This window comes from Thamnophis sirtalis, unplaced genomic scaffold (assembly GCF_051295495.1).
Source record: "Thamnophis sirtalis isolate CommonGarterSnake01/CBP01778 unplaced genomic scaffold, rThaSir2_p1.2 scaffold_1, whole genome shotgun sequence".
NCBI classification, from domain to species: domain Eukaryota; kingdom Metazoa; phylum Chordata; class Lepidosauria; order Squamata; family Natricidae; genus Thamnophis; species Thamnophis sirtalis.
The window spans coordinates 30,679,984-30,706,319 of NW_028261381.1; the positions used below are offsets into that span (position 1 = coordinate 30,679,984).

Genomic DNA, 26,336 nt, shown 5'->3' on the forward strand with positions numbered 1-26,336 from the left:
GGGCAATATGCTGACTCTGTAAACCATTTAGAGAGGGCTGTATATAAGTCTAAATGCTATTTCTAGAGTGCTATTGCTACTATAAAAGCCTTAATGTTCAGCTCAGCTCTTGATGACCCCCACTTCACATCCCATTATATTCTTACAACTGGAAATTTTTCCACAATAGGGACACAGTTCGTCCAGACTTTTCCAGAAATTTTTGTTTGACTACCTAGAATAATTTACTGCTGTGGATCTCTTAGTGGTCTCCCATTCAAGTACTAATATCCAACTTTGCTGGACTTCTTTTTTCCTGAGGTGAGCTAAGATCCATTGGGCATTGCCAGCTGATGCAACTAACAAAAGTGTTTTTATCCTGTCCTTCCTACAAAAGCCTCAAAGAACATCCACCCTTCTCCATTCTCATCTCCATAACAACCTTGAAAGGTGGCTTAGATGAAGAGATAGTGCCCAACACCTGGGCTAAAGAAGTATAAAGAATCCAGATTTATTGCATTAAATCCCCTCCAGGTTTCTCAGCAAGGGTTTCCGGAATACAGATTATCCAAGGACATCCTTACTTTCAATTTTTTTCTCTTGACTGCATTGCAATAACCTACTGATTTATAGAGGAATTGCGATGGAAAATGGTTGTTGCATTGAAAAATGTCACTTTGGCTTTTTCTTGCATTCTGTAAACAAGACTTCTGATTCACAGCACCTCCTAATGTAATTGTGTATCACAGCAAATAGCTGTTTTTGAGTTTCTCTCATATTAAGAGCTCCATAAAGAGTAAAATGTTTGTCCTCTTGTGCATATAGAGCTCATGATTAGATTTTATTTTCTATCTCACAAAGAAACCATTTTATTCTGAATATTATATTACAAGACTGCTTAAGGAGCATTAAATGTTCGGAAGTTTAGGCATGCTAGGTTAGAGCCACCTTGTTAAACTTTAATCCAACATATTGTATATTAAGGTAATTATTATAATTTGTTCATCAAATGTGTTAATTTATTTTAATCCATTTATACTGCTGCCCATCTCGCAGTACAGAAGCAACTCTGGTGCTTCATTTGCTAGAGAATGACTGCATAAAAATTTATTGATAGCAATGGCAAATCTTTATAGTTTTAATTCAATTACTGTAGCATCAATAAAGGAGAATATTTGTAGCTCAGGGTTGAAATGAGGGGTCTTTGATGCTCTCTGAACTTGGTTGTTTTCTTGCAGACATTTCATTACTCAAATTAGGTAATATCATTGGTGCTAGTAGGGAGTGGGGTTTCCCCAGTTTATATTCTAGTGGCTTGTCCTATCAGTGTTAATGGGGGAGATCTTAAGAGGTGCTTTGGCTTATTTGACTTGCTTGGAAGTTTCTTAATTGGGGTATTATAATATTGTGTTATTACAGTTTTGATTTCATTACAGGTCATCCTCAACTTACGACCACAATTGAGCCCAAAATTTATGTTTCTAAGTGAAACATTTATGAGTTTTGCCCCATATTATGATCTTTGTTGTCACAGTTGTTGAGTGAATCACTGCAGTTGTTAATAACATGGTTAAGTGATTCTGTCGTAAAAGATGATCACATGACACTGAACCCGTCATAAATGAGTTAGTTGCTAAGCACCTGAATTTTGATCACGTGACTATGAAGATGCTGCCATATTTGTAAATGTGAAAAATGGTCATGTCACTTTAATGCTGTTTAAATTTTGGTCACTAAATGAACTGTTGTAAGTTGAGGAGTACCTCCATATTTAATTTGTATAACTCCAGGCAGCATACATAATGGTCCAGTGGGATGGACCACAATGGGTCTCCTAGTCTGCTCATAACAACCACCCTTTGAGGTGGGTTGAACTGAATGGGAGTAACTATCCCATTTTAAAAATCTCATCCTCTTGTAAAAAAAAGTGAGCAATTTGTTTTTTTAAATATTTTTTTATTTTTAAACAAACAAAAATAGACAAAAACATAAAACACATACAACTTTCTTCCATTTCATATAGCGTGTCATTTGGTTACAAGATTTTGTGCGTCTTTTCCATGGTCACCACTTACAGTTATATATCGAATCACAAATTGTTCATTAGGTAAACATAAATGCATTATTGTTATATATCAATTTTTCAACTGTAATTATTAATCCTTAATTTTAAACAAGATATTCTGGATATTAAATCCATTCACACAACATCATTTTTCATCAATAGTTCGACTCCTGTTATTATTCCTACATTTTAAACAAAATATTCTATATATTGAAATCATACATACATCATTCCATTACATCGTTCTAATCTGTTTAACAGTGCTAAATCCTTATGGTATTGCATATAGCATTCCACTATTCTTAGAATATAAAAAAAAAAATTCTCCCACTTTTTCCATTACCATGATTTTTTATCTAACCATTGATAAAACAAATCCCAAACTTTGTAGAATTGTTCATCTTCTTGTTCTCTAATTTCAAATGTCAATTTACTCATTTCCACACATTCCATAATTTTTTGAATAATTTCCTCCTGCATTGTTATTTTCTCATTTTTCCAGTGTTTTGCAAATACAATTCTGGCTGCTGTTAAAACATTTACAATCAAATATTTCAAGTCTCTATTATATATTTCTGGTATGATTCCCAATAAAAAAAGTCTCTGGTTTAAAGTCTATATGTTTTTGTGTCATTTTTTCCAACCACCTGTGAATTTTAGTCCTATATCTTTTAGATTCTGTGCAAGTCCATCACATGTAGTAATATGAACCCGGTGTCTGAAGACATTTCCAACACTTTTCTGATTTATTCTTGAACATACTTGCTATTCTCGTTGGGGTAGATGCCACCTGTAAAACATCTTATACAAATTTTCCTTATATGCTGTTGACATTGTCATTTTATAATTCTGAGACCACAATTTCTGCCACTTTTCTAATTCAATCCCGTGCCTAAAGTTCCCCCCCCCACACTATAATAGGTTCTTTAACTTGTTCTTCTTCTAGCTTAACCTCTAGTAAATGTCCATATAATTTTTAAATTACTTTTTCATCAGTACCTGTTAAAATTTAACTAATTCAGTCATTTTGTCATAAAAACCTTCCTCTTTACGATCTTTGTCGTATCTAGATTGTATTTGCACATATGAAAACCAATTCATCCTTATTCCATCTTGTTCCAACTCTTGCTTAGATTTAAGTTCACCCTCTGCATTCAATATTTCACCATATCTAACTGTTTGTTCCTTTTTGTATATTATTGGGTATGAAAAGGCTTCAATAGTTGATAGCTAGAGTGGAATTTTTAAATAATATTGCTTTTTGATCTTTGCCCAATTAAATAGCAACGCCTCCCTTAAGTAATGTCATCTGAAATACCTCTGTGTTGTAGTTCCCTTATACCATAAAAAAGCATGCCAACCTAACAATAAGTCATGACCTTCTACAGTAAATAGTTTAGAATTCCTTAGTGTTACACATTATTTAAGCCACATCAAACTTGCTGCCTGGTAATATAATTCCCAATTGGGCAAGCCTATTTCTCCTCTTGTTCTTGCATCTTGTAGTGATTTTAATTTTATTCTTGCTTTTTCCCCCTGCCAAATGTACTTCAGCACTATTTTGTTTAAATCATCAAAGTATTCGTTCCCTAATCTGATTTGTATTGTCTGGAACAAATATAGGATTCTGGGTAGAATGTTCATTTTGATTGTAGATATTCTCCCTATCATTGATAGTTGTAAATTTTCCCATTTCTTCAAATCATTTGCAATCTCTTGTTTAAGTTTATAATAATTGGTCTCTTTAAGTGCACTACATCTTGCTGTTAAATATATCCACAAGTATTTAACCTTGTTTGTGACTTGCATCTCCAAGATTTCCGCTAATTCTTCCTTTCGTCTTGTTGATATATTCTTTGTCAAGATCTTCATTTTATCTTTGTTTATTTTCAATCCGGCTATTTTCCCATATTTCTCTATTTTTTCTATTAGTTTGGGAGCTGTTTCCAATGAATCTTCTAGAATGAAAACGAAGTCCTCTGCAAATGCTTGCAATTTGTGTTTTTCCTTTTTAATTTTCATTCCTTTTATTTCCTTTTTTTCTCTAATATTTCTGTTTAAGACTTCTAATGTTAAGACAAAAAGTAGGGGTGATAATGGACAACCTTGTCTCGTCCCTTTCTTTATTTCAATAGGATCTATCAGCTCTCCATTTATCATTATATTTGCTGATTGTTTGTGGTAAATAGTTTGTATTGTTTGTGTAAATTTCTTGCCAAAACCCATCTGTTCCAGTTGCAACAGCATAAAATGCCAATTCACATTGTCGAATGCTTTCTGTGCATCTAAGAACATCAGAGACATTTGCTTTTTGGGGTGTGCCTCATAATATTCCAAAGTGCCTAGAATTATTCTCATATTGTCTTTAATTTGTCTCTTTGGTAGAAATCCATTTTGATCTGAATTTGTTTCTGAACATAGGTAAAAAATGATCACATTGATTTTAAACCCACTTTTATGTCTAATATAAAAGTTTACTAAACATGATAAACTATATATGTGATGGCGAACCTATGGCACACATGCCAGAATTGGCACGCAGAGCCATCTTTCCTGGCATGCGAACCATCACCCGTTGCTCTTCCGGGTTCCGACGTGCTGACCAGCTGGTCTTCACATGTACAGGAACACCAGAAACCGGAAGAGCAGCCACTCAGTGCGCATATGCGCACCTGGAAGATTATCTTCCGGTGCTAGCTGGTCTTCACATGCACATGCGTGCCAGAAACAGGAAGACCAGCTGGCTGTTACACATGTGCGCACTGGAAACCGAAAGATCATTTTCCCAGTGCATGCACGTGCAATAGGTGGCTGCTCTTCCGGTTTCCGGCACACCTTTGCTCCCATTTTGGTTCACCAACACTGAACTATACTATGCACTTTTTTTTTTATTGTGGCCTTTCATTAATATAATGTTTCAATCACTTTAAACTTCACTGATGACAATCATCTTCAAAGGCTCGTCTCCGTTGAATGCCTCCTCCCCTTCCTCTGAGAAGCTGGTTGCTACTAAACAGATTATTTTCAATCCTGGTGTCCAGTGAGATTCAAATTATATTTACTGGGGAATAGATTATTCAAAAAATTGTTTTTATGAGGTTTTTAGATATGTCAATGCTTGATTCTTCATATTGTCTCTGTTGCTAGCTCACTTTTCCATTGATATTTCAATAATTTCATTATTTTAACAAACCATCCCACGTCTTGCACCAATTTGAAGGTAAATCTAAATAATAAATCTGGAAAAAGATCATCCCTTTGCTTTTTATAAGAGCTGCTTCTAAATTGTGTTTGCCAATTGGAACCTATCCAACGAAACTGATTTCTGGAGCTTGCAATTGGACTGTGGGGCTATTATTATTGTATTGCTTTTCCTCAGGTCCCCCCCCCCCCAGCTTATGGGTCCCAGACACTTTATACTATTTAGGTTTAGGTTTTATTCAACTTGTATGCCGCCCTATTCCCGAAGGGAAGGGAACAATACAAAAGGAAAAAAACAAGACAAACGACAATACAAAACCAGTTTAAAAGGTCTCAACAAACACAACAATTCAAGTGGGGATGGAACTCAACAGCCCCAGGCCTGCCGGAACAGCCAGGTCTTAATGGCTTTACGGAAAGCCTGAAGGGCTTTCTTTCTCCGTTTTCATTAAATCCCTGCAAACCGCCTACCGGGTGTTAAAAGGTTTGGTTCCCACCCACCCCCATCCCCCATGGTTATGCAGAACTCTCCCAACTCAGTGTTGAGCAACTTTTATGATATGTGGACTACAGCTGACCAGGGAATTGTGGGAGTGGAAGCAGTGGTATATTAACCATTAAGCAGACTAAGCACACGCTTAGGGCATCAGACCCAAGGAGCAGGGGATGAAATTAAGCAGATTCTGGAGAACCGGTAACGGAAATTTTGAGTAGTTCGAGAACTGGCAAATACCACCTCTGCCTAGCCCCACAGTGTGGCAGGAATGGAGATTTTGCAGTATCCTTCCCCTGCCATGCCCACAGAACCGGTAGTAAAAAACATTGAATTTCACCACTGCCAAGGAGATACTACAAAGTTGAGAAAGAAAAAAAAACAATGAAGATTTATACGGTATGTACAAAGGGGGGGGACCAAGATTTGTCAGTGCTTAGGACACCAGTGAGCAGTGATAAAATTCATTTTTACTACCGGTTCTGTGGGAGTGGCTTGGTGCGTGTGGCAGGGGAAAGATACTGCAAAATGTCCATTCACTCCCTACTCTGGGGCCAGCTAGATGTGGTTATTTGCTGGTTCTCTGAACTACTCAAAATTTCCGCTACCATTTCTCCAGAAACTGCTGAATTTCACCCGCCAGTGAGCCTTAATATGCCACTGAATGTTACACACCTCAAAAGTGGCTGAGGTCGAGAAACGTCGTTGTACTAGATCGACGTTTCCTTCCTGTGTTAAAAATTTCCGGCCCGGTTGCAAAGGTGCTTTTCTTACCGCACCTTAAAAAGGAATTGTAACCTAAGCTTCCGTGGAGTGCAGTTTCCTCTTTCTTCCAATCAGAAATACCAGGCGTGATTTATTCCGAAAATACGGGGGGAGGAATCCTACTTCGGAAGAAAAAAAAGTCCCCCGCTGCAAAAGGTCGGAGCCCCGTCGAGTAGCTTTCTCTTTCGATTTCTCTCGCCCTTCGCACCCGTTTTCCCGGGGATTTTCCAGCCCGCGCCTGCTTTTCTCCCAACCAGAACGGATTGCTTCAAGAGGCGGAAAAAGACGGGATTGGCCTTTCGCCTCCGCCAATCATCGCCCTACGACCCAGAAGCTCACCCAGCGGGGGAATGTAACTCAGAGCTCGAGGAAGCGCCCGCGGGGGACACTTTTCCCGGGAGAAGCGAAAGTAGCTGCTGCCGCCTTTCGTCCGCCTGTGCGCTTTGGCCACCTGCTCTTCTTAGGATGAGGGGGCTGCTCTCAGGCTCCGTGCCCACCTGCAGGGCGATTCTGACGGTTGCCATCCTGTGCTGCTGCTGCGCTAACAGAGCAGTTTCTTTAGGTAAGCAACCCTGTAGGGCGCTGTACCCCATCCCACCCCCGACTAGCTCTCTAATCAATCCCCACGCAGGAAAGCGGCTGGCTGGAGGCCGAAGAAGGAACAACTAAGTCTGAGGGCCGACCCTCCGCTGCGCAAGCCGAGGGGGGGGGGCTCTCCCCCAGAGGGGGAGAAGGTGTTGGTTAGGGAAGTAGGAAATCCCCGTTTAAAGGCGTAGGGCTGAAGGTGAGGGGGTGCCTTTGGAGACGCTTGGAGGATACTCCCACACCCCTCGCTTGCTTCTCCGGGGGTGGATGGATAGGTGGGATGGGGCTGCTGCCCCTGGGGCAGGTAGTCTCTAGCGAGCGCCGGGAACTGCGCTGCAAGCGCCTCTCGAGCTTGCTCTCGCCCTTCCAGCATCGCGCGCGCGCGCGAGAGCTCTCCAAGTCACCGGTTTGCGCCAAGGCCGCGCATTTAGAGCCGTGACTTGACAGTTTTGTTGTTGTTGTGGGGGTGCTTGTGTTTTGAGCCTCTGGCACTCTGGTGGTTGTCCCAGAGGCTTTTTAACCTGAACGTCGTAGCAGGAGTAACTTCAGAATATCGCCGACGACGACGACTTAGCTATGCCGTTTGCAGCCGGGGTTTGGGAATGGGCGTCGGAGGCAGAGACCACGGCTTCCTCCGGACTCCTTTCGCTTTCTTTCCCAGAGTTATTTAGAGGGTTTGCCAGAGATTCCTTGCGTGCTTTGATTTTTTTTAGGAGTTAAAAACTTGGCTTACTCTTCGGTGTAAAAGCAAAAAAGAACGCGGGGCTTTTGAAGCTAGGTGGAGAACCGAATTGGATTCAAGGAGACTTTTGGTTTTCACTTCAAGACGGGGGTGGGGGGGTTCTTTCCAATGCTACATTTGACTGGTGGACTTTTTTTTTCTTTTTTGGAAAGTTTTTATTTTATTTTTCTATAATCACTTTTACATCATTAATCTTACAGTGTGTCATCTGGGTACAATCTTTGTCTCATTATATTTAACGGTTACATCATTTTAAATCTATTTTTATCTTGCTTTTACATTTACATTTACATTTTAATTGCCTTTTAATTCAACTCCTCCCCTATAATTCTCTGTTCTTTTCCAAATTATTCAATTGATAGACTAGTGCACTTTATAAGTTGTGTGTGTTTGCGCATGTGCAATAATGACAAGTGTTGAAGTTCTGGCAGGAAAAAAAAAACCGGTAGCAACCAAATCATCCTGATGAATTGAAGTTTCAGTTTGATTTCACTGGTTTTGGTTGATCTGAAAACTTTAAGACTATTAAGGTATTTTGCAGGTCTGTGCAAGATTATACTGCGTTCTGCTGATAAGCATTGGCTGGTGTTTTTCTTAACGTTTATTAAATTGCTTTAAAGAGATTGTGAGTTGAAATTTGAACCTACCGTTAATTCTACATTACTGTATAAATACACTATATTGCCAAAGGTATTCGCTCACCCATCCAAATAATCAGAATCAGGTGTTCCAATCACTTCCATGGCCACAGGTGTATAAAATCAAATACCTAGGCATGCACACTGTTTCTACAAACATTTGTGAAAGAATGGGTCACTCTCAGGAGCTCAGTGAATTCCAGCGTGGAACTGTGATAGGATGCCACCTGTGCAACAAATCCAATCGTGAAATTTCCTCGCTCCTAAATATTCCACAATCAACTGTCAGCTGTATTATAAGAACGTGGAAGTGTTTGGGAACGACAGCAACTCAGCCACGAAGTGGTAGGCCACGTAAACTCGTCCAACATCAGTGTGTGACCTCACAAATGCGCTTCTGGAAGAATGGTCAAAAATTCCCATAAACACACTCCTAAACCTTGTGAACAGCTTCCCAGAAGAGTTGAAGCTGTTATAGCTGCAAAGGGTGGACCGAAGTCATATTGAACCCAATGGATTAGGAATGGGATGTCACTTACAGTAAGTTCATATGCGAGTAAAGGCAGGTGAGCAAATACTTTTGGCAATATAGTGTATCACAAAGTCTTTGGGCTTAAACATGTGAAGGGAAAAATTAAATTGCAATTTCATATGGATTAAATTGTTATATGCAAATGTTTTAAAACTCTTGCTTATCATTTTCACATGTAAATACTTTCAAGCATGACAGTTCAATAGTACCCAAGCCCTTTTATGTGTAAACAGTGTAACTAAGGTTTACCTAACATTTTTTCACATACATTATGCTATAATTGTTTATGAGAGATTGTGTGTGAGTCTGTGTATATAGTGCAGTCTTACATTATTTAGAAAGAACTTCTAAGATTATTATTTCCGTTGCTAATGCAATTATTCTAAAACTTTCCTGTATACCATTTTACTGGAATATATGTAAATACTTTCAAGCATGACAGTTCCCCACCCTCTTTTGTTTAAACAGCGTAACTAGGATTTATCTAACATTAATTCACATATATTATGATTGCTACTTGTGTGAGAGAGATTGTGTGTGTGTGTGTGTGTGTGTGTGTAATATGTAGGTTTATATTATGTAGAAAGGACTTTTTTAACTAGGTAATCCTTGAGTTATGACAGTTCACTTAGTGACTTTTGAAGTTGCAACCTAATCCTCTCCCTTTCTTGCCAACAAAGGCTTTTTGCAAAGACAACCTGAACCTAAAGGGACACAATCTTCCTATAGGCTTTGGCAAGGCTTTGCCAAAAGCCTTTGCTGGCCTGACAGGGACCAACACATCCCTCCCGGCTCTGTTCTGGAAAGCAAAGGCTTCCAAAGTGTTTGCAAGCCGATGGGACGCTTTGACACAGGGCAACTTCGCTGCCCCGAATCCTCCTATTGGCTTGCAAACAATTTGGGCTCCAAGACTGGAAGCTTATGGGGGTTGTGATCTTGCGCGACTTCAGGCACTCATCCGTTTTTGCAGAGAAGGAGTGCCTGAAGTTGCGTGAGATCAGGCCCCTCAGAAGCTTCCAGTCTCGGCATCCAAACTGTTTGCAAGCAGATGGGATGCTTCACGCTGCCCAAAAGTTTGCACGCTGAAACTGGAAGTTTCTATGGACCATGATTTTTCACGGTAGAGAGGCTGGAGATAACTCACTAGATCTTCACAAGGTAAGTGACCCAACGCTGCAGGAGGAGGGGGCTAAGCAATTGTGGGAAGCATGAGGCATCTTATTGGTTTGGAGGAGGCCTCGGGTGGTCTTAAGCAGGTGGCCTGTTCCATCACTATCCCCCCCAAACTTTTCCCATCCTGAGATATGTCATGTGCACTTATATGACCCATACATTTGATTATCGAATGCATGGGCGAAAGCAGGGAGTGCCCAAGAGGTGCTCATTTTATGTGATTTACTCCAATGGATCCTCGAGTTACAAATGTCATTGGCAGGCATTTGTAACTTGAGGACTCCCTGTAGTTTATTATTTTTCTTGCTAATTGTTTATGGAGATTTATGAAGAAATATTATGAAGAAATGTGGCAATTATGTGGCAAATGTGGGAGGGAGTTTTCTTGTTCAGGAAACTGCTGCAAAATAACAAAAAACTTATGATGTAAGATGACCAATAATAATGTGGGTCATTAAAGGGGTAGTTGTTTTTCACTTTGAAAATGTATTTAAATCTCATATTCATATGTATTAATTGCTCTCTCCTGTCTCTTACAATAGAGCAGGGTGAAACCCTTTTGCAAAAGCAATAATAAACAGCTATTTTATTGTTCAATTGAGTCTCCTGGTGTTTCTCTGAGGGGATTTGAATCTCACATCTATTAAGTTCTATTTCTATTCAGTTCAATTTTAAACTGAACTGAAGAAGTTTCTTGGATGAGAAACTAAACGTTCAATGGCTTTAAAAAAGGTGTCATGACTATTTTTCATACATAGGACAGTTGAAACATCCCCATGGTCAGTCGCATGATCAGAATTTGGATGTTTGCTAACTGGTATGTATTTATGATATTGCATTGTCCCAAGGTCTTGTGTGATCATCATTTGTAACCTTCCCAACCGGCTTCCCACAAGCAAAGTCAATGGTGGAGACCAGATTCGCTTAATGACCACATGACTCATTTAACAACTGCAAATTTGCTTACCAACTGTATCAAGAAGGTCGTAAAATGGGGCAAAACTCACTTAACGACTGCCTTGCTTAGCAATGGAAATTTTGCACTTGGTTATGGTTGTAAATCAAGGACTACCTAGGCTCCAACAGTTTATTTTGAAGCAGAATGCCGAATGTCTGAGGTTAAGGGATGCAGACTCATGAGAAGTAATTGAAAGCAGGAAAGATTAGCCAAATGATTATAACTCATTTGCATGGGCATCATTTCTTTGGCTTTCCTGAATTATTCTGTACAATCACCCTGTGATCTAGTTCTGACAGATAAGGTGCTGGTAGATAATTATGGCCCACTTGAACTAAAGAGCTTCCTCCAATTTTTTAATTGTACCCCACCCAGAGTTGCTCTGCAAGTGAGATGGTCAATGTCTAAATGAGATACATACACACACACACACATTTCACACCCGAAATGTAACTTTATCCTGTCCATAAATGGGTACCTGCAGTGGCTTTCTCTTTATAGAGATTTGGGGAAATGCTATTTAACTGGATACTATGAAAGTGCCATATTTTTTGGCTGACCCACCATGATGAGAGTTATAGGACCGTGATGGCAAACCTATGGCACGTGTGCCAGAAGTGACATGCATTGCCCTCTCTGTGGGCACACAAGCCATCGCCCCAGTTCAGCTCCGCTGCACATGTGCTCATGCCTCCTACCAGCCAGCTGTTCTTTGGGTCTCTGCCACGCATGTGTAGGTGCATGCGGGGAGGGCTGCGTGCACATGGAAGGGGGTGCATGCACGGGGGGTGCATGTGCAGGGCTGCGCACACATTGCATTTTGGGGTTTGGGCACACGCTTTGGGCACTCTGTCCGGAAAAGGTTAGCCATCACTGTTATAGGATGATTTCATTGGGTTTTTAATGAAAGAGAAGCCATGGACTGGCAAACTCAGTGCTCGTAAATTGAAGGAACAAAGACTGCAACCAACCCCATTAATATAAATTGGAGTAAGATGCTCTGGAAGAAAAATCAGTAATGTCTCCCCCTTTTTTTTCCTGGTAGAAAAACAATTCTCTTTTAGGGGATTACTTTGATATTGCTGGAGATCAAATGGCAATGTTACGAAGCTGATATCTTGGCTCACAGAGCCATGCCTAAGGACAGTCAAATGGATGAAGCCAAGGAGTGTGGTCATAACACACCAGAATGGTAGCAACATTTGCCAAATTGCAAGATGATTGGGCTGGTTCTGTCTCACCTCAGTTAAAGATACAACCCAGAAAATCAGAGATGTAACTACAAGCAGTCTTCGACTTACAACCAAAATTGAGCCCAGAATTTCTGTTGTTAAGTGAGACATTTCTTAAGTGAATTTTGCCCCATTCCATGACTCTCTTGCCACAATTGTTAAGTGAATCACTGCGGTTGATAGGTTAATCACTTGGTTGTTAAATGAATCTGGTTTCCTACACTGACTTTGCTTATCAGAAGGTTACACAAGCAGATCACATGACCTCAAAACACTGCAAATGTCATAAATATGACTCAGTTGCCAAGTGTCTGAATTTTGATCATGTGACCACGGTTGAATGTGAAAAAACGCTCATAAGTCATTTTTTTCAGTGCTATTGAATGGTCACTAAATAAACTGTTGTAAGTCAAGGACTAAAGTAGGGAACTGAAAAGGCCACCTGACTTGTTGGATAGGATATTAGCAGAATTTTATAATAATTGGCATTGCAGGAAAAACACACAAAAATGGCACAGACCACAAAAGGGAATAAATTTTTGAATAGGCTGAAATTCCAGCTATTACTTTCTTGCAGAGTGATATCTCTGCTTTAAGACCCATTTGAAGGGGCTGCATGAAAGCTGTTTGAAATGATGGGATAACATTAATATCTTTATATCCACACATTGTAATTCTAACAACCGGTAAATGTGTCTTATGAGACTTGTAAGAGCAGATAACGTTTGCTATAAGCCAAACTTTTATTCCTATCCTTATTGGTAAATCATTTTGGAGTTGAGAATTTAAAACTGTGATCTTTATTATACTTACTTGGAAATAATTTGAATTGGTTGGCAGAGGCCTAATTCACAGACAGGCAGACGGAGAAAATATGCATAGGATTTGGTTATCTGAAGAGCAGGTCTCTTAATCCTGGAAAAATGCCTGATTTTTTTTTTTTAAATATACTGTATAATAAATTGTGTCCAATCTGCATGTTCTAGATGGGTGACAGATGCAATGGATGTATGGTGCATTCAGAAAGTATTCAGACTCCCTTCACCTTTGTCAATTTTGTTATGCTGCAACCTGATTCTATAGTTGTTGAAATTCATTTTTTCCTCATTAATCTACAATCAGTACCCAATAACGACAAAGTGAAAAAATAGTTTTCTTTCTCATACATTATATTATAATTGAAGGAGTTCTGAATACTTTCTGAATGTGCTGCAGGCTAGAATGCTTAAAAAAAAATTATATTAAAGAATAATAACAATGAGACAATGTGCTACAATGGTTAAGTAGTTCCATCTTCCACTTGTACTTCTAGCCTGTAGAAGAACCTGTAGATCTTTTCTACAGGTTAGAACCAGAGTCCTCAACCACAGACTTGTAAGAAACAAGCTGAGTGACTGTGCATTTCTTTTACCAGGATATAATAGATACAGTGTGGTCAAACAGGTGCAACTTGGAAGGAACGGATAATCCGCTGAATTGCAGTAAAGCATTTTTTTCCTGTTTTTTAAAGTGTCATGTATTGCAATGGCCCTCAATCTTTTGGGCACCAGGGACCGGTTCCATGAAAAAAGATTTTTCTACAGATCGATGGATGCGTGGTTTTGCATGCTGCCTGTATCCCGGGGATGGGACTTTGCTTGTTTGCACAGCCCAGTTGCTGGCATGCCGCAGACTGGTGCTGTTTCATGGACTGGGGGTTGTGGGACCCCTGATCTAGGTGTCGGCCAGATATTTGAAGCTCAGAAATTAATATTGGAAGTAGTATTGGAAGATTTCGAAAGTCAACAATGGTGAGAGGAGGTTTCTATTTTTATTTTTTTTAAAACTTGATACACAGTTGTACAAAAGTAAACCTTAAAAAGATATGTAGCATCTTATATACAGTATGTGTTAGGATACACAGAAGCTTGAAATTAAAACTTATACATTTCACCCTCAGAAAAATTATTTTGGCTAGAATTGATTCCCACATTTGCAGAATACTGGAATGGAATGTAATAAGAATAATAATAAGAATTAGAATTAGAATAGAGAATAGAATAGAATTCTTTATTGACCAAGTGTGACAAGACACACAAGGGATTTTTTGGTGCATAAGCTTTCGCTGTATATAAAAGCTGTAAATAAGACTATCAGTGATAGTCATAGGATACTAAATAAGCAATCCACATAAATCATACTAGGAAAGTAAATAAAACAATATAAATCGTAAAGATACAAGCAACAAAGTTATAGTCATAAGTAGAAAAAGAGATAGGTAATAGGAAAGATGAGAAGAATAGTAATACAGCCTTGATTACAATAGTTTGACAGTGTTCTGGGAATTAGCAGAGTGATGGCATGTGGGGAAAACTGTCCTTGTGTCTAGTTGTTCTGGTGTGCAATGCCCTATACCTATACTGTTGGTTTGAGGGTAGAAGTTAAAACAATTTATCTCCAGGATGTGAGGGGTCTGTAGATATTTTCACAGCCCTCTTTTTGAGTGCAGTATACAGGTCCTCAATAGAAGTCAGATTGGTAGCAATTGTTTTTTCTGCAGTTCTAATTATCCGTTGAAGTCTGTATCTGTCTTGTTTGGTTGCAGAACCAAACCAGAGAAAACGTATCTTAAGACACATCCCACATCCGTGTTGAAAGATTGAGCCATATGATAAATGCTGCTGTTGAACTGAAGTTAAACCCTATACATAAAAAGAAGTCTCCCTAATTAGACTTCAGTTTTCTTCTGCTCTTTGCAATAGCATCTACGGTCTGTGGAATGCCTTCATTCATTCTGTTGTCCCTAGTGTCTTTCCTGAAGCTACTACCACACTTTATTTGGTAGTTTGGCAAATGAAAGGGCAGAAAATGGCAATCTTAACTAAGGCTAAGACAGCTCTACCACAACATTTAGGACTTTTTAGGATCCCTTCTGTCCAGGGGTGGGTTGCTGCCGGTTTTACTACTGGTTCGCAACCCCCATTTGCATATACTGTTCAATGTAAATTATTCTTCATGCATGTGCAGAACAATTTACAGTGAACTGCTCATGCGTAGTCACTAAAAATCAAAATGGCAGCAGCAAGGGAATCAGTTTGGGGGCGTGGCAGGTCTGGTTTGCTGATGGTTCTGCGACCCAGGCTGAATTCCACTACTGGTTCAGCTGAACCGGGCCGAACTGGGAGCAACCCACCTCTGCTTCTGTCCATTTTTAAACAAAATACTTTTACAGTGCTAACAGGAAATACAAACTGAAATCAGAATAAAAAATAGAAAAAATAAATGCTAAGTGCAAAAAAAGAATAAATGAAAAGTAATAGAAATAACATTTAAAGAAGTAAATCTAGATATTTCTTGTTAGAAATACAGATAGTCCTCGACTTACAACAGTTAATTTAATGACTGTTCAAAGTAACATCATTAAAAAAAAGACATGACTGTTTTTCACATCTACAACCAACACAGCATCCCTATGCTCATGTGATAAAAATTCAGACTGTTGGCAACCAACTCATATTTATGATGTTTGCAGTATCCCAGGATCATGCGATCACCTTTTACAATTTTCTGACAAGCAAAGTCAATGGGGAATCCAGATTCACTTACTAACCATGTTACTAATTTAACAAGTGCAGTAATTCACTTAACAACCATGGCAAGAAAGGTTGTAAAATGGAGCAAAATGTAACAACTATCTCCCTTAGCATAACATAAATTTTGAGCTCAATTGGGGTCATAAGTCAAGGATTACTGGTATAAGCAGTAGTTCTCCATCCCTTATCAGATTACATACAAAGTTTACTTCTTATCATAAGCTTTTCCCCTTATCCATTCACAAATCCAAAACTTATTGTCATTTGTATCTACATATTGACCAAAAGTCCATAAATGGTTTCCAGAAGTTTTTTTTTTTAAATCATATTTTAGCCCTAATTAATCAAGCCAACTTTACACTCATTTCTTTTGCTTCTATCAATTTTAATATTTAGTTCATGGTTGCTATTTTTTAAAAAAATATTTTTATTCATTTTCATTTTCATTTTATATAATCACATATATACTGTGCAAGATTGAGGCCATATAACATTAAGCAATAAACATAACTCTTCTTATATTCCAAAATACAAAACCAACATAACACTTCAACCCTCCATACACCCTTTCTTTCTCCCCCCTCCAACTTTCCTTTCTCCCCTTCAACATTCCCCTCTTCTACTTCCCCTCCCCCTCTAACATTCCTTTCTCCCCCTCCCTTCCATCTCACCCTCCTTCCATTCCCCTCTCACTCCCTCTCTGCCCCTCCCTCTTCTTTCACTCTACTCCTCACTTCGGTGTATTTCTACTATTCATCAATGTATTCGGCTTCTTATTTTATACTAAAATTAAAAGGAAAAAAAAAGCAACAGTATACAAGTGCGTGCTTATTGTTTTAAAAATTGACATAAACTATATTTCCCCCCTCCCTTCCCCCCTTCCGACTTCCCAGATCCCATACCCGGTATAACTTTTTATCAAACACAGTCTGGAGTGTATTAGAACCAAGTAAGTTAAAAGTTAAAAGAAAAAAAAAAGAGTAAAAGAAAAGAAGAATAAGAAAGAAAAAAAGTCAATAAACTCTCTGCTTTGAGCTCAGCTTCTTATCACTACAAAAAGTTAAACAGTCCTAATCTCAATTAATTAATTACTTGCAGGTTTTCAGACTATGTTAAAACCAAGTAAGTTAACCAAGTAGAATTCTTCTCTAGCTAGAGGCCTTATCTCTTTATCTAAATATCTGTCTGTTTCCAAACCCTTAATTTGTCCCTTTTATGCCTCCTTCCTCTATGACACAATTTAAACACATCTCAAATTCTTCTCTCAATTTCCTCTTCCAGCTCTTCTCGTCCCTGCCTCTGTCCGTACCCATATACATATATATACACATACACACACACATATATATGTATGTATGTATGTATGTATGTATGTATGTATGTGTATATATATATATATATATATATATATATATATATATATATATATATATATATATATATATATATATATATATATGTATATATATATATATATATACACACACACACACACACACATATACATACACATACATATGTTTTATATTCATCCGTGCTCCTCTCATATATGCTCCGCCTAGATCTCCTGCAAACTCCCTGGATGTATCCTTCCAAACAGTATATTCAGATAACAATTTTTACAAACATCAATAAAGTTTCCATCTCAAAATAAGCTCTCATTCGACCTCTACTACCCTGCCGTCTACACCACACCTCCCAACTCCATCCGAACTGAGCCGCGATCCAGAAAAATCACCACGATCTCCGCCCTCCTCACCCTGGAAAATAAGTCATCAGTAATTTATATAAAAATTCAAAATTATCCATCAAGTCTTTTTAGATCCCATGCAATATATCTTCCAAAGAGATCAGCATCAGTTCTTTCAGCCTTAATGTCTCTTCATCGATATACAACTATACCATTTTATGCAAAACAAAAGTCACAAAATATTGACCTAGTTCAAAGTTAAGCAAATATTTTGGATCAGTTAATTTAGTATAATTTTCTTACAAAGAAGTTATGTCGTTTTTGAGCTGTTTGATATAGCAAGATGTTTACTTTCTCTTTTATAATGGTTTCGTAGATATCTCCTTAATCAATGGCTGATAATCATAGATGTTGCTGCGATCCACCTTATTTTCCATTCGTCTGGGAGCACGGCTAGGTCCTTGTTCTCTGGTCTTCTGCTCTTCCGGGAGGGGAAAGCAATACTTCCTGTCTTGTGATTGTGTGTTTTGTTGTTTCTCTTGTCCTTCTCTTTGTCTTTCTCCAGGTCCAGGTGGTTCAGGATGTCCCGCCTTTAGAGTCTTATAATAAAAATCTCGGGCTTCCCATACAGAGTTGAGACGATATTTTTGTTCACTGAATGTAATTATAATACCAAATGGCGCATCCCATCTATACTGTATTTGACGATTTCTGAGTTCTTTAACTAAAAAAGCATAGTCTCTCCTAGCTCTTAACATTTGGGGTGGTATTTCCTTGAAAACAATCAAGTCCTGTCCGTCAATTCGCAGCCTGGTATTATAAAACTCTTGTAATATCGCATTTCTGGATTCTCTTGTAGCAAAATATATAACTACATCTCTCGGAAGCTGTCTCTGTTTCGCCACCCACGAATTATGACAGTAGATTTTTTGGATCTGCCAATCAAAGTTGAGTCCCGGACTTCCCACCAAACGACTGAAAGCCTCTGAAAAAAATCTGTTTCAAGTTCTCCTGTTCGTTTTCACGCAATCCCCTAACTCTTAATGCAAGCTCCATCTTTTTGTAATTTGTCATAAGTTGTTTTTCTGCGTTTTCAACTTTCTGTTGCAGCACTTCAATTTTAGATGTCAGGTTGGTGTTGGCTTCCTCCAGGAGTTCCAACTTATCTTCCATTCCAGCAACATAATCTGTCAAAACAGTTACAAGTCCTACCATATCCTCCTTTGTTTGAGCAATCTTGGTATCAAGCTTATCACATAAGTCTGTAATAAGTTGCTTCATCTCCTCTCTAAATTCTTTAAGAGTCTCGAAAAGAAATTCTTTCGTTAACAAATCTCCAGTAGGGGGCGTAGAAGGTGAGGGCTGCGACTTTGTAGCAAATGCCTGAGATGTATTGCTAAGAGGGCGTCTCGCCAACTTTGATTTTGGTGCCATTATAGAAAGGAAGCAAACAAAGTCTCTGCTCGCGTTGATTTCAGATAATATAATTTCAGTAAGTTTTTAGAGGTTGATAAGAAAAGATCTTCAAGGGGGCTAATTAAATTGTGAGAAATTATTCCTTTGATTCTGTGCCAGGAAGTTGGAGATATATCGTTATAGCAAATGCGGAAGCTAAAAAGTCGCCATTTTAAAAAACAATTAAACAAAGGAGTTTTTTATAACATTGAAGCTGGTATTTTGATAGAAAAAAATAATAAAGAAAAGTTCACAGGTTTGGTCTCTGCTCGTATTTGTTTTCAATGGCTTAGTTTCAAAAGAATGTCCTGAGGGGAGGGGGTGTCTCGCCTTGAGCTGGAAAAAAAAAACAGCTGAGAAGATCTGGCCGGAGTAAATGACTCAGCTTAAGGCGATCCTCCTTCTCCGTTTACAGCCAAAAAAAACAACAACTGCAAACTACAAAGAAGGATCTAACCGATGGGCCCCTCCCTGCTTTTTTCTTGCCTGAAAAAAGAGATATCTATAGATGTTAAGTAGATATACGAACCAGAACTCTGGGGGCAGCTCAGTTAAGCTGCTGACGACGGCAAGCCACTCCCCCGGAAGCCCATGGTTGCTATTGTAGGAACACTTTGATCACTGGGCACTGTTCTCAGGCTCAGGCTGCAGGAGAGATTGTACATTGGGCTTTGGTGAAGGCATAATTTGTTCAGCATCATTGTAACTTAAAATGGCCAGTGACTGAATGGTCATGGTTGAGAACTACCTATTTAGTAAACACTTGTTTGAGATGGCAAAACTTTAATATAGTAATCAGCAAAACTACTTAGCACTTATTTTCACTTAGTGTTTTCCAGTAAGAGGGTATGTATGCTTCCAGACAATTATGAAATGTAAGATGAAAGCACAAAATTAAAGTTAAGATTGATAGGTATTTCCTATTTCTTCTGAAAAAGTGGCCTCCTTGGATAGTGATGAAGGATCCTAAGATAGGGCATGAAGGATTCTGGTGAATGAATCAGTGACATGCAATCAGGGGAGGCACAGCCTCACCACTGTCAATCATGAAAAGGAAAAGAAATGTAAACAGGAAAAGGCGAGTGCTGAGGTTAGGCTAGCTAGCTCCTGCCACACCGTGAATGACTGCCTGTTTAAAAAACGCCTCTAAAAAGTGCCCTAGATGAGGCATGCAGGAGAACTGCATGCCTCATCTAGTCTGACTTTTTAGGCGCTCGAGCAGAGTTAAGCAAGGGTTAAAAGCCTAAAAAATCCCGAGGTAGTTGAGGCATGCATTTCTCCTGCCTCATGGTAGAGGGCACATTTTTTAGAGGCTTCAACTCTGTCATTCTGTTTAAAGCTGCAGCATCGCACTCACTCTTCCTCTCTTTCTCTGTTTCTGATGCCCCCCACCCCCCACTCCCTCTTTTCCTGCAAATTTCCTTTTTTTTCTTTTTTCTTTAATAAATGCAATGCTTAGGCATTCTCTCCTCTCCTGCGACACCCCACTGACTAAAGCATTTATGGCCCGCCTGAGCTCTGCTGCAAGCACAGAAGAGCGAAAGAAAGTGCTTTAGTCAGTGGGTGTCGGGGGAGAGGACTGCCTCAGCAGCCATAAACCTCACCGCACGTCACTGGAATGAATGAAATGCTAAACTGGAGGCTCACTATTATTGTTTCTATTTTCAGAAAGGGGTGAAAGGATGATTCTAGGAACCAGATACTGAAATTTAAGATTTTACAGCAGTTATTCAAGTTACTGATCTATAAATAGTTTGAAAACAATATGTCAATTACCAGAAGTCAGTATGGATTTCTCAAGAACAAATCATTCCAGATTAACTTAATTTCATTTCTTTTATTCATAGTTTTCTTAATAGCTTGTGGGTAAGCTACAAGCATATGCAGTAATTTTAGAAAGCATTTGACAGGATATTCTGATTAGAAACCTGGATCACAGGAGTATTAAATGGGTAAAAAGCTATCCTGAAAGCCATCCGTGGAAAGGAATGAGATTTTCAGTTTTTTTTTTTATAAGGTTTTTTTGGACCCTTTACTTTCCAGCATTTTATTTATGATTTGTAAGAAGTCATGGAATGAATCATCCAGTTATCAAAGTGTGCATAATAGGTGCATGGAATTTGGTGGGATTCCCTTGTAGAGAGAGAAAAAATTCAACCCCTTTTCTTGCTTTAAGAAATTAAAGCAATTTAACCGTTACTAAAACAAAATACCATTTTAATAGAGATGCAAATAAAAACCAAATGTACAGACACAGCACAGGGCATACTTGGATTAACCATTGTGCTTGTGAAAAAAGATTTTAGAATTATTGATTACAAACTGAGTCAGAAATATGAGTCATTGCTGACTCATATTCAGGCAAACATTATTTTAAGCTGCATCAATAGCATGGTTTTCAATTTATGAGAAATAATGGTTTCACTTTGATTTGGATCAGTCAAACCCTACTTTAATTATTGTGATCAAATTGAAGATATTTAAGGAAAATTTAGTTTTGTTTCCTGATCTGATCTTCCTCAAAAGGCTGGTACATGGTACAGTGTGTGCATTTCCAGAATCTTTAGAAGTGTACTTGCTAGTGAAATTCACTACAGGTATTTCTGTCTTTCTTATCTAGATCAGTTGTGAATAACTTGCACCACAAAATTTATAATTAATATTTGTGCAATGTTCTATTGATTTATTGGGAAAATTATTGGTTTAGTTCACATTTTTCTTCTAGCAACCAGTTATCAAATGCATAAAAGGAACAATCTATCTGTTGCCTCATTCTGCTACAACTTTTCTTTGGTGAGGTTTTTCTCAGAACCTTTTTCTAAACACCTAGAGTTTTAGAATTTATTGCGATTGTTGGTATATTTAAACATTTTTAACGTTTGACTTGGAATAAGGCATCTGTGAAGGGGTTGGTGGTAAGGGGAGAAAATTATACGTGTTGGATTGTCACAACATAGGTCCCACCCATTCTTTACATATGTCATCGTGCATGAATGTACTCCTCCCACTCACACACACATGGCACCAAGGCTGGTTGTATTAGCAGAGTGGCCATTGTTAGTTGGTGGTTTTTAGAATGTTGTAGATGGTTGAAGGAGAGGGACATCTTTCTCAGATGGTGGAGGAGCCCTTTGGGGTCCTCCATCTCCTGCTCCTGGCCTGGAATATTAGTCCTTAACATTGGGCTCGTGTGCTTTATATCCCAGGCCTTGCTTCACTGTGGCTTATGTCACAGGTCCATGCATGGTACCCAGTGCTTACCTCTTGTTCCATGCTGGTGATAACAGTAGGACCCCTGCGAGTGCCTATCAGCTTTGGAACAATAAGCAATGCATACCACATCAACAGAGTTGTCTCAGAGAGCTTGGGATTTTACTGACTGTTGCTCTATAACAAGGGTGTCAAACTGGCAGCCTATGAGCCAGATGCGTCATGTGTAGGCCATGCCCACCCCAGGAGAAAAACCGTGAAACATCACGTGAACTCACTTAACACATTTCTCACTTAGCAACATAAATTTTGGGCTCAATTGTGGTTGTAAGTGGAGAACTACCTGTAAATCTTGCAATGTCATTTTATTGTTTTTCAATAACATTTTTTCAGGATGCATTTGCTAAGCTCAAAAATTGTAATTACTATGAGGGGTATTTTATCTTGTTTGTTTATTTGTTTAGCATTTTTCTTTACTGTTAATAAAGCAAGCTTATGTTGTATGTAATGTCAGGGATAAAATTTTAATCAACTTTTGCCTATTTTAGAAATGCATATATTAAGAGGAATTTATCCCAGAAGGTTTTTGTTGTGTTAAAGCATTGTGGCTCAGTTTAATTATAATAAAAAGTTTATAAAGCATGAAATAATACATGAAACGTATTACCAAGATACTGCATTGCTGATTAAAAACCTGAACATTGTGCCAATAAATATGTCCATTAGATGAATCACTATTAACACTCCTCCCCAAGATTATTGTTGAGGGAATACCTTTATTTATTCATCGGATTGCTTAACAATCTTCCCCATGCATGGGACACATTTTCAAAATCAAGCAGAATTTGCAAGGTGCATTTCAGTTAAATACATTGAGCATAGCACAATTGTTTTCTTTCCATAGGTCACTTGAGGCATGACTCCAAGGAAATGCCCCAAGCAGGCTGCAAGTGCATAAACTTACTTTAGATAGAAGCTTTGCATACTAGTATTCAGGCTAGTAAATTGTAAATAAATATTTGAAATCCCAGATTAGCAGAATATTTTAGGTGGTTTCAAATAAAGTTCTGTGGGCATTCTATTTGCAGGGTGCTTAATTCACTGCTCTGACTTTTGGAAATCTATTATTAATTTAATCATTAGAGAATATAAAGCAGAAACATTTTGTACACTGCAAAATAAATTTTAACTGAGTAATAACTATTACAGAGAAAAACCTACAGTACAGCACTGCAATTGTATAATTTCTGCACAATTCAGTGGTCTTAATGTGCCATGTCAGGTTATTTTCTCCAACAAAAAAATATAATTTTAGCCTAAGTGAAATGCAAATAGTAACTAAAATTGTTCTCATCAGAGCTTTATGATGTCAGGTTTAGTAATCAGATTAGACTGCAGTGGTCTTGCTATGCCAGCAAATAGGTTTTAATTGGTTTAAGCTCTAGAAAACTGGTTTAGAGAATTCCGCAACTTACTAATTTTCATTAACTAAAAAGTATTTAATTTATTTTTAAAAGCGTTCTAATTTTAAAATGCATAAAAATATTAGCATATAAATATATGAACATAGATCATAATTTCAAACAAGAAATTTAATTCATTTTACAGATAATTTTATTCCAGTATTTCTTTAATAAATTATGCACTAATTAAGCTTGCACCAGATGTATAATAAATCTTATATTTCTACTGAGGATACATTTACATAGCAATAATATCTGTTGGTTCAATGGAACATGCTTCTAATTAATAGGTTAAAGTGTAAATATTTAGGATTACACCCATAAAGATTGGATAAAGGCTAATAAACTGGTTTAATCTAAACAACACTGGGAATGCAATAAAAGGGTGTACTAGAAAATTGCGCATTAAACTAGAAAAGTCCACCAGTTCTTCATAGCATTACTATGAAGAAAATCAAATGGCCATGGCCATGAATTCACCTAAAGTATAAAGGACTAGGTTAATCCACTGGGGAGTCTTATTAAGCTAACAGCATCAAGTGTCCTCTCATTCCTTTTATTTGACTTGATACACTAAACATCATTATGTGAACTCTGTTTGGATTAGACAATATATTATACATGGAGTTTTTTCTGAGAACGTCTTCCAAAGAACTCCAGAACATAGCTGAACATAGTCTCCATTTAATGTCAGCAGTTTGGACCAGCATTTTCAATTGCTACTGTTAAAGAAATCATTGAGGACATCACATGGTTGTCATTTTTGATCTCCTGCTAGCTTCCCCTTCACTTTTGGAAGCCACCAAAGAAAGCCACAACTGGAGATCACATCATTACAGGATACTGCAAAGTCATAATTGCAAACTGATTGTCTGGATTGTGATGGTGTGACTATTTGTTCAGCAAAATTACAAATTTGAGAAGTCAATTGAACGAGGGGTTGTTAAATGAGGACCACCTGTTTACCTTTATTTTATCATCTTTACTAGCTTCCACTCCATTTTTTGGTTTTCATAACAATTTTCCTCTAAACTATTAGAAAACTCTTGTCATATTTAAAGGCCTTCTTTGAATGCTCCTTTCATCAGATATGTGGGTAGATTACACAAGATTATACCACTTTTAGCTTTCAAATATCCAGGTTACCTCTAGTGGGCAAACAGCTAAAATGTTTGATGCCTCTTTACTGCCATCTATTGATTATCTGGATTTTTGCAAGTGGAAAGGGCAGAGGTGTTATCCCACCTTTCATAGAGATGCTAATACTTTTCTTATAATCTCTTTGTTGTTGTTGATGATGATGATGATGCTGTTGTTATTCCAGGCCTCCTAAACATTGAGCACACGGTGATACTAAAATGGATGTTGCCTATCTTTAAATATTGCTTTATTTGCTTCTGAGATCATGTTGCTTTTTTAATCTTTCAAAAACTATACACAATGTTGTTGCTGCTTAGAGAATGCTGTTGTAGGTATATAAATAGACACAGGTATTTTCAGTAATTATTAAGATGTTCTGTTATGGAACTGAATGTTGATAGTGCGTTTCAGTGTATGTATTTTCTACATAATCTTTCAGTATTATCTTTGTTTCTACTAAAAGTTAGAACAGAAAAATCATTGAAATATGTTCTTTTCTTCATGCAGAAAACAATCTTTTCACCATCCGGCATGAAAACTCTAATAAGTGCATCCAAGTTAAAAGCCAGAGTCTAATATTAGGAGATTGTGAGGAGACAGATGAGAACTTATGGACCTGGGTCTCTCAACATCGACTTTTTAATTTGGGATCCCAAAAGTGCCTTGGACTGGAGACTGTCAAGTCTACAAATACCTTAAAAATGTTTGCTTGTGACTCAGATCTCAATCTGTGGTGGCGCTGTGTTGGTGACTCCATCCTTTCAACATCTCAGAACAAACTAACATTAAAGAATGGAATCCTCACTGTAAACAGAAACTCTTCTGATGCTTGGAGAAGAAGCAATTCCAGTGATACAATTTGTAAATTTCCATATAGCGGTATGTATTTTCTTTGATTTATAGAAAGGGAAAGAATGGTTTTAACCAGAATATGGTTAAATGCTGACTTCTAAGGCGTTCAAAAGAAAGGGGGTATCCCCAGTTGAATGTGGCATCAAATTAAATCTTAATTAACACTCATGTGATGAACTGGAATTCAGACATTCCTGTCCATGGTCTAACTTCCGTGGTGGAATTCAAAAATTTTTAGTACTGGTTCTGGGGGCATGGCTTTGTGGGTGTGGCAGGGGAAGAATACTGCAAAATCCCCATTCTGTTCAGGGCAACAAAAGAAGATCAGCTGGGAGGCAGTGAGTGTGGGGCCAGCCTATTTTCCGGTTCTCCAAACTACTCAAAATTTCTGCTACCGGTTCTCCAGAACTGGTCAGGACCTGCTGAATACCACCTCTGGTTCAAGTGCTCCCCTGCCCAATTTCTCTACTTCTCAAGATTCTTCAAGTTCATGTAACACTAAAAGTGTTGGGCTGGAGAACAGAATTGTAGGAGTTCTTTTTTTTTAACCAACCAGGTGAAATGGTGATGTAAGAGACCAGGGTTAATCCA

At 38.2% G+C, this 26,336-nt stretch overlaps 1 protein-coding gene across 1 annotated transcript in view; it reads left to right on the forward strand.

Moving 5' to 3' along the window:
* Positions 1-6,653: 6,653 nt before the first annotated feature.
* LY75 (lymphocyte antigen 75) overlaps positions 6,654-26,336 on the forward strand; it is an 86,272-nt gene continuing 66,589 nt past the window's right edge. Inside the window, exons 1-2 of the mRNA XM_087709995.1 lie at positions 6,654-7,065; positions 25,401-25,772. Coding sequence (XP_087566121.1) covers positions 6,969-7,065; positions 25,401-25,772 — 469 coding nt within the window. The 5' untranslated portion in view covers positions 6,654-6,968. The remainder of the gene's footprint in view (positions 7,066-25,400; positions 25,773-26,336) is intronic.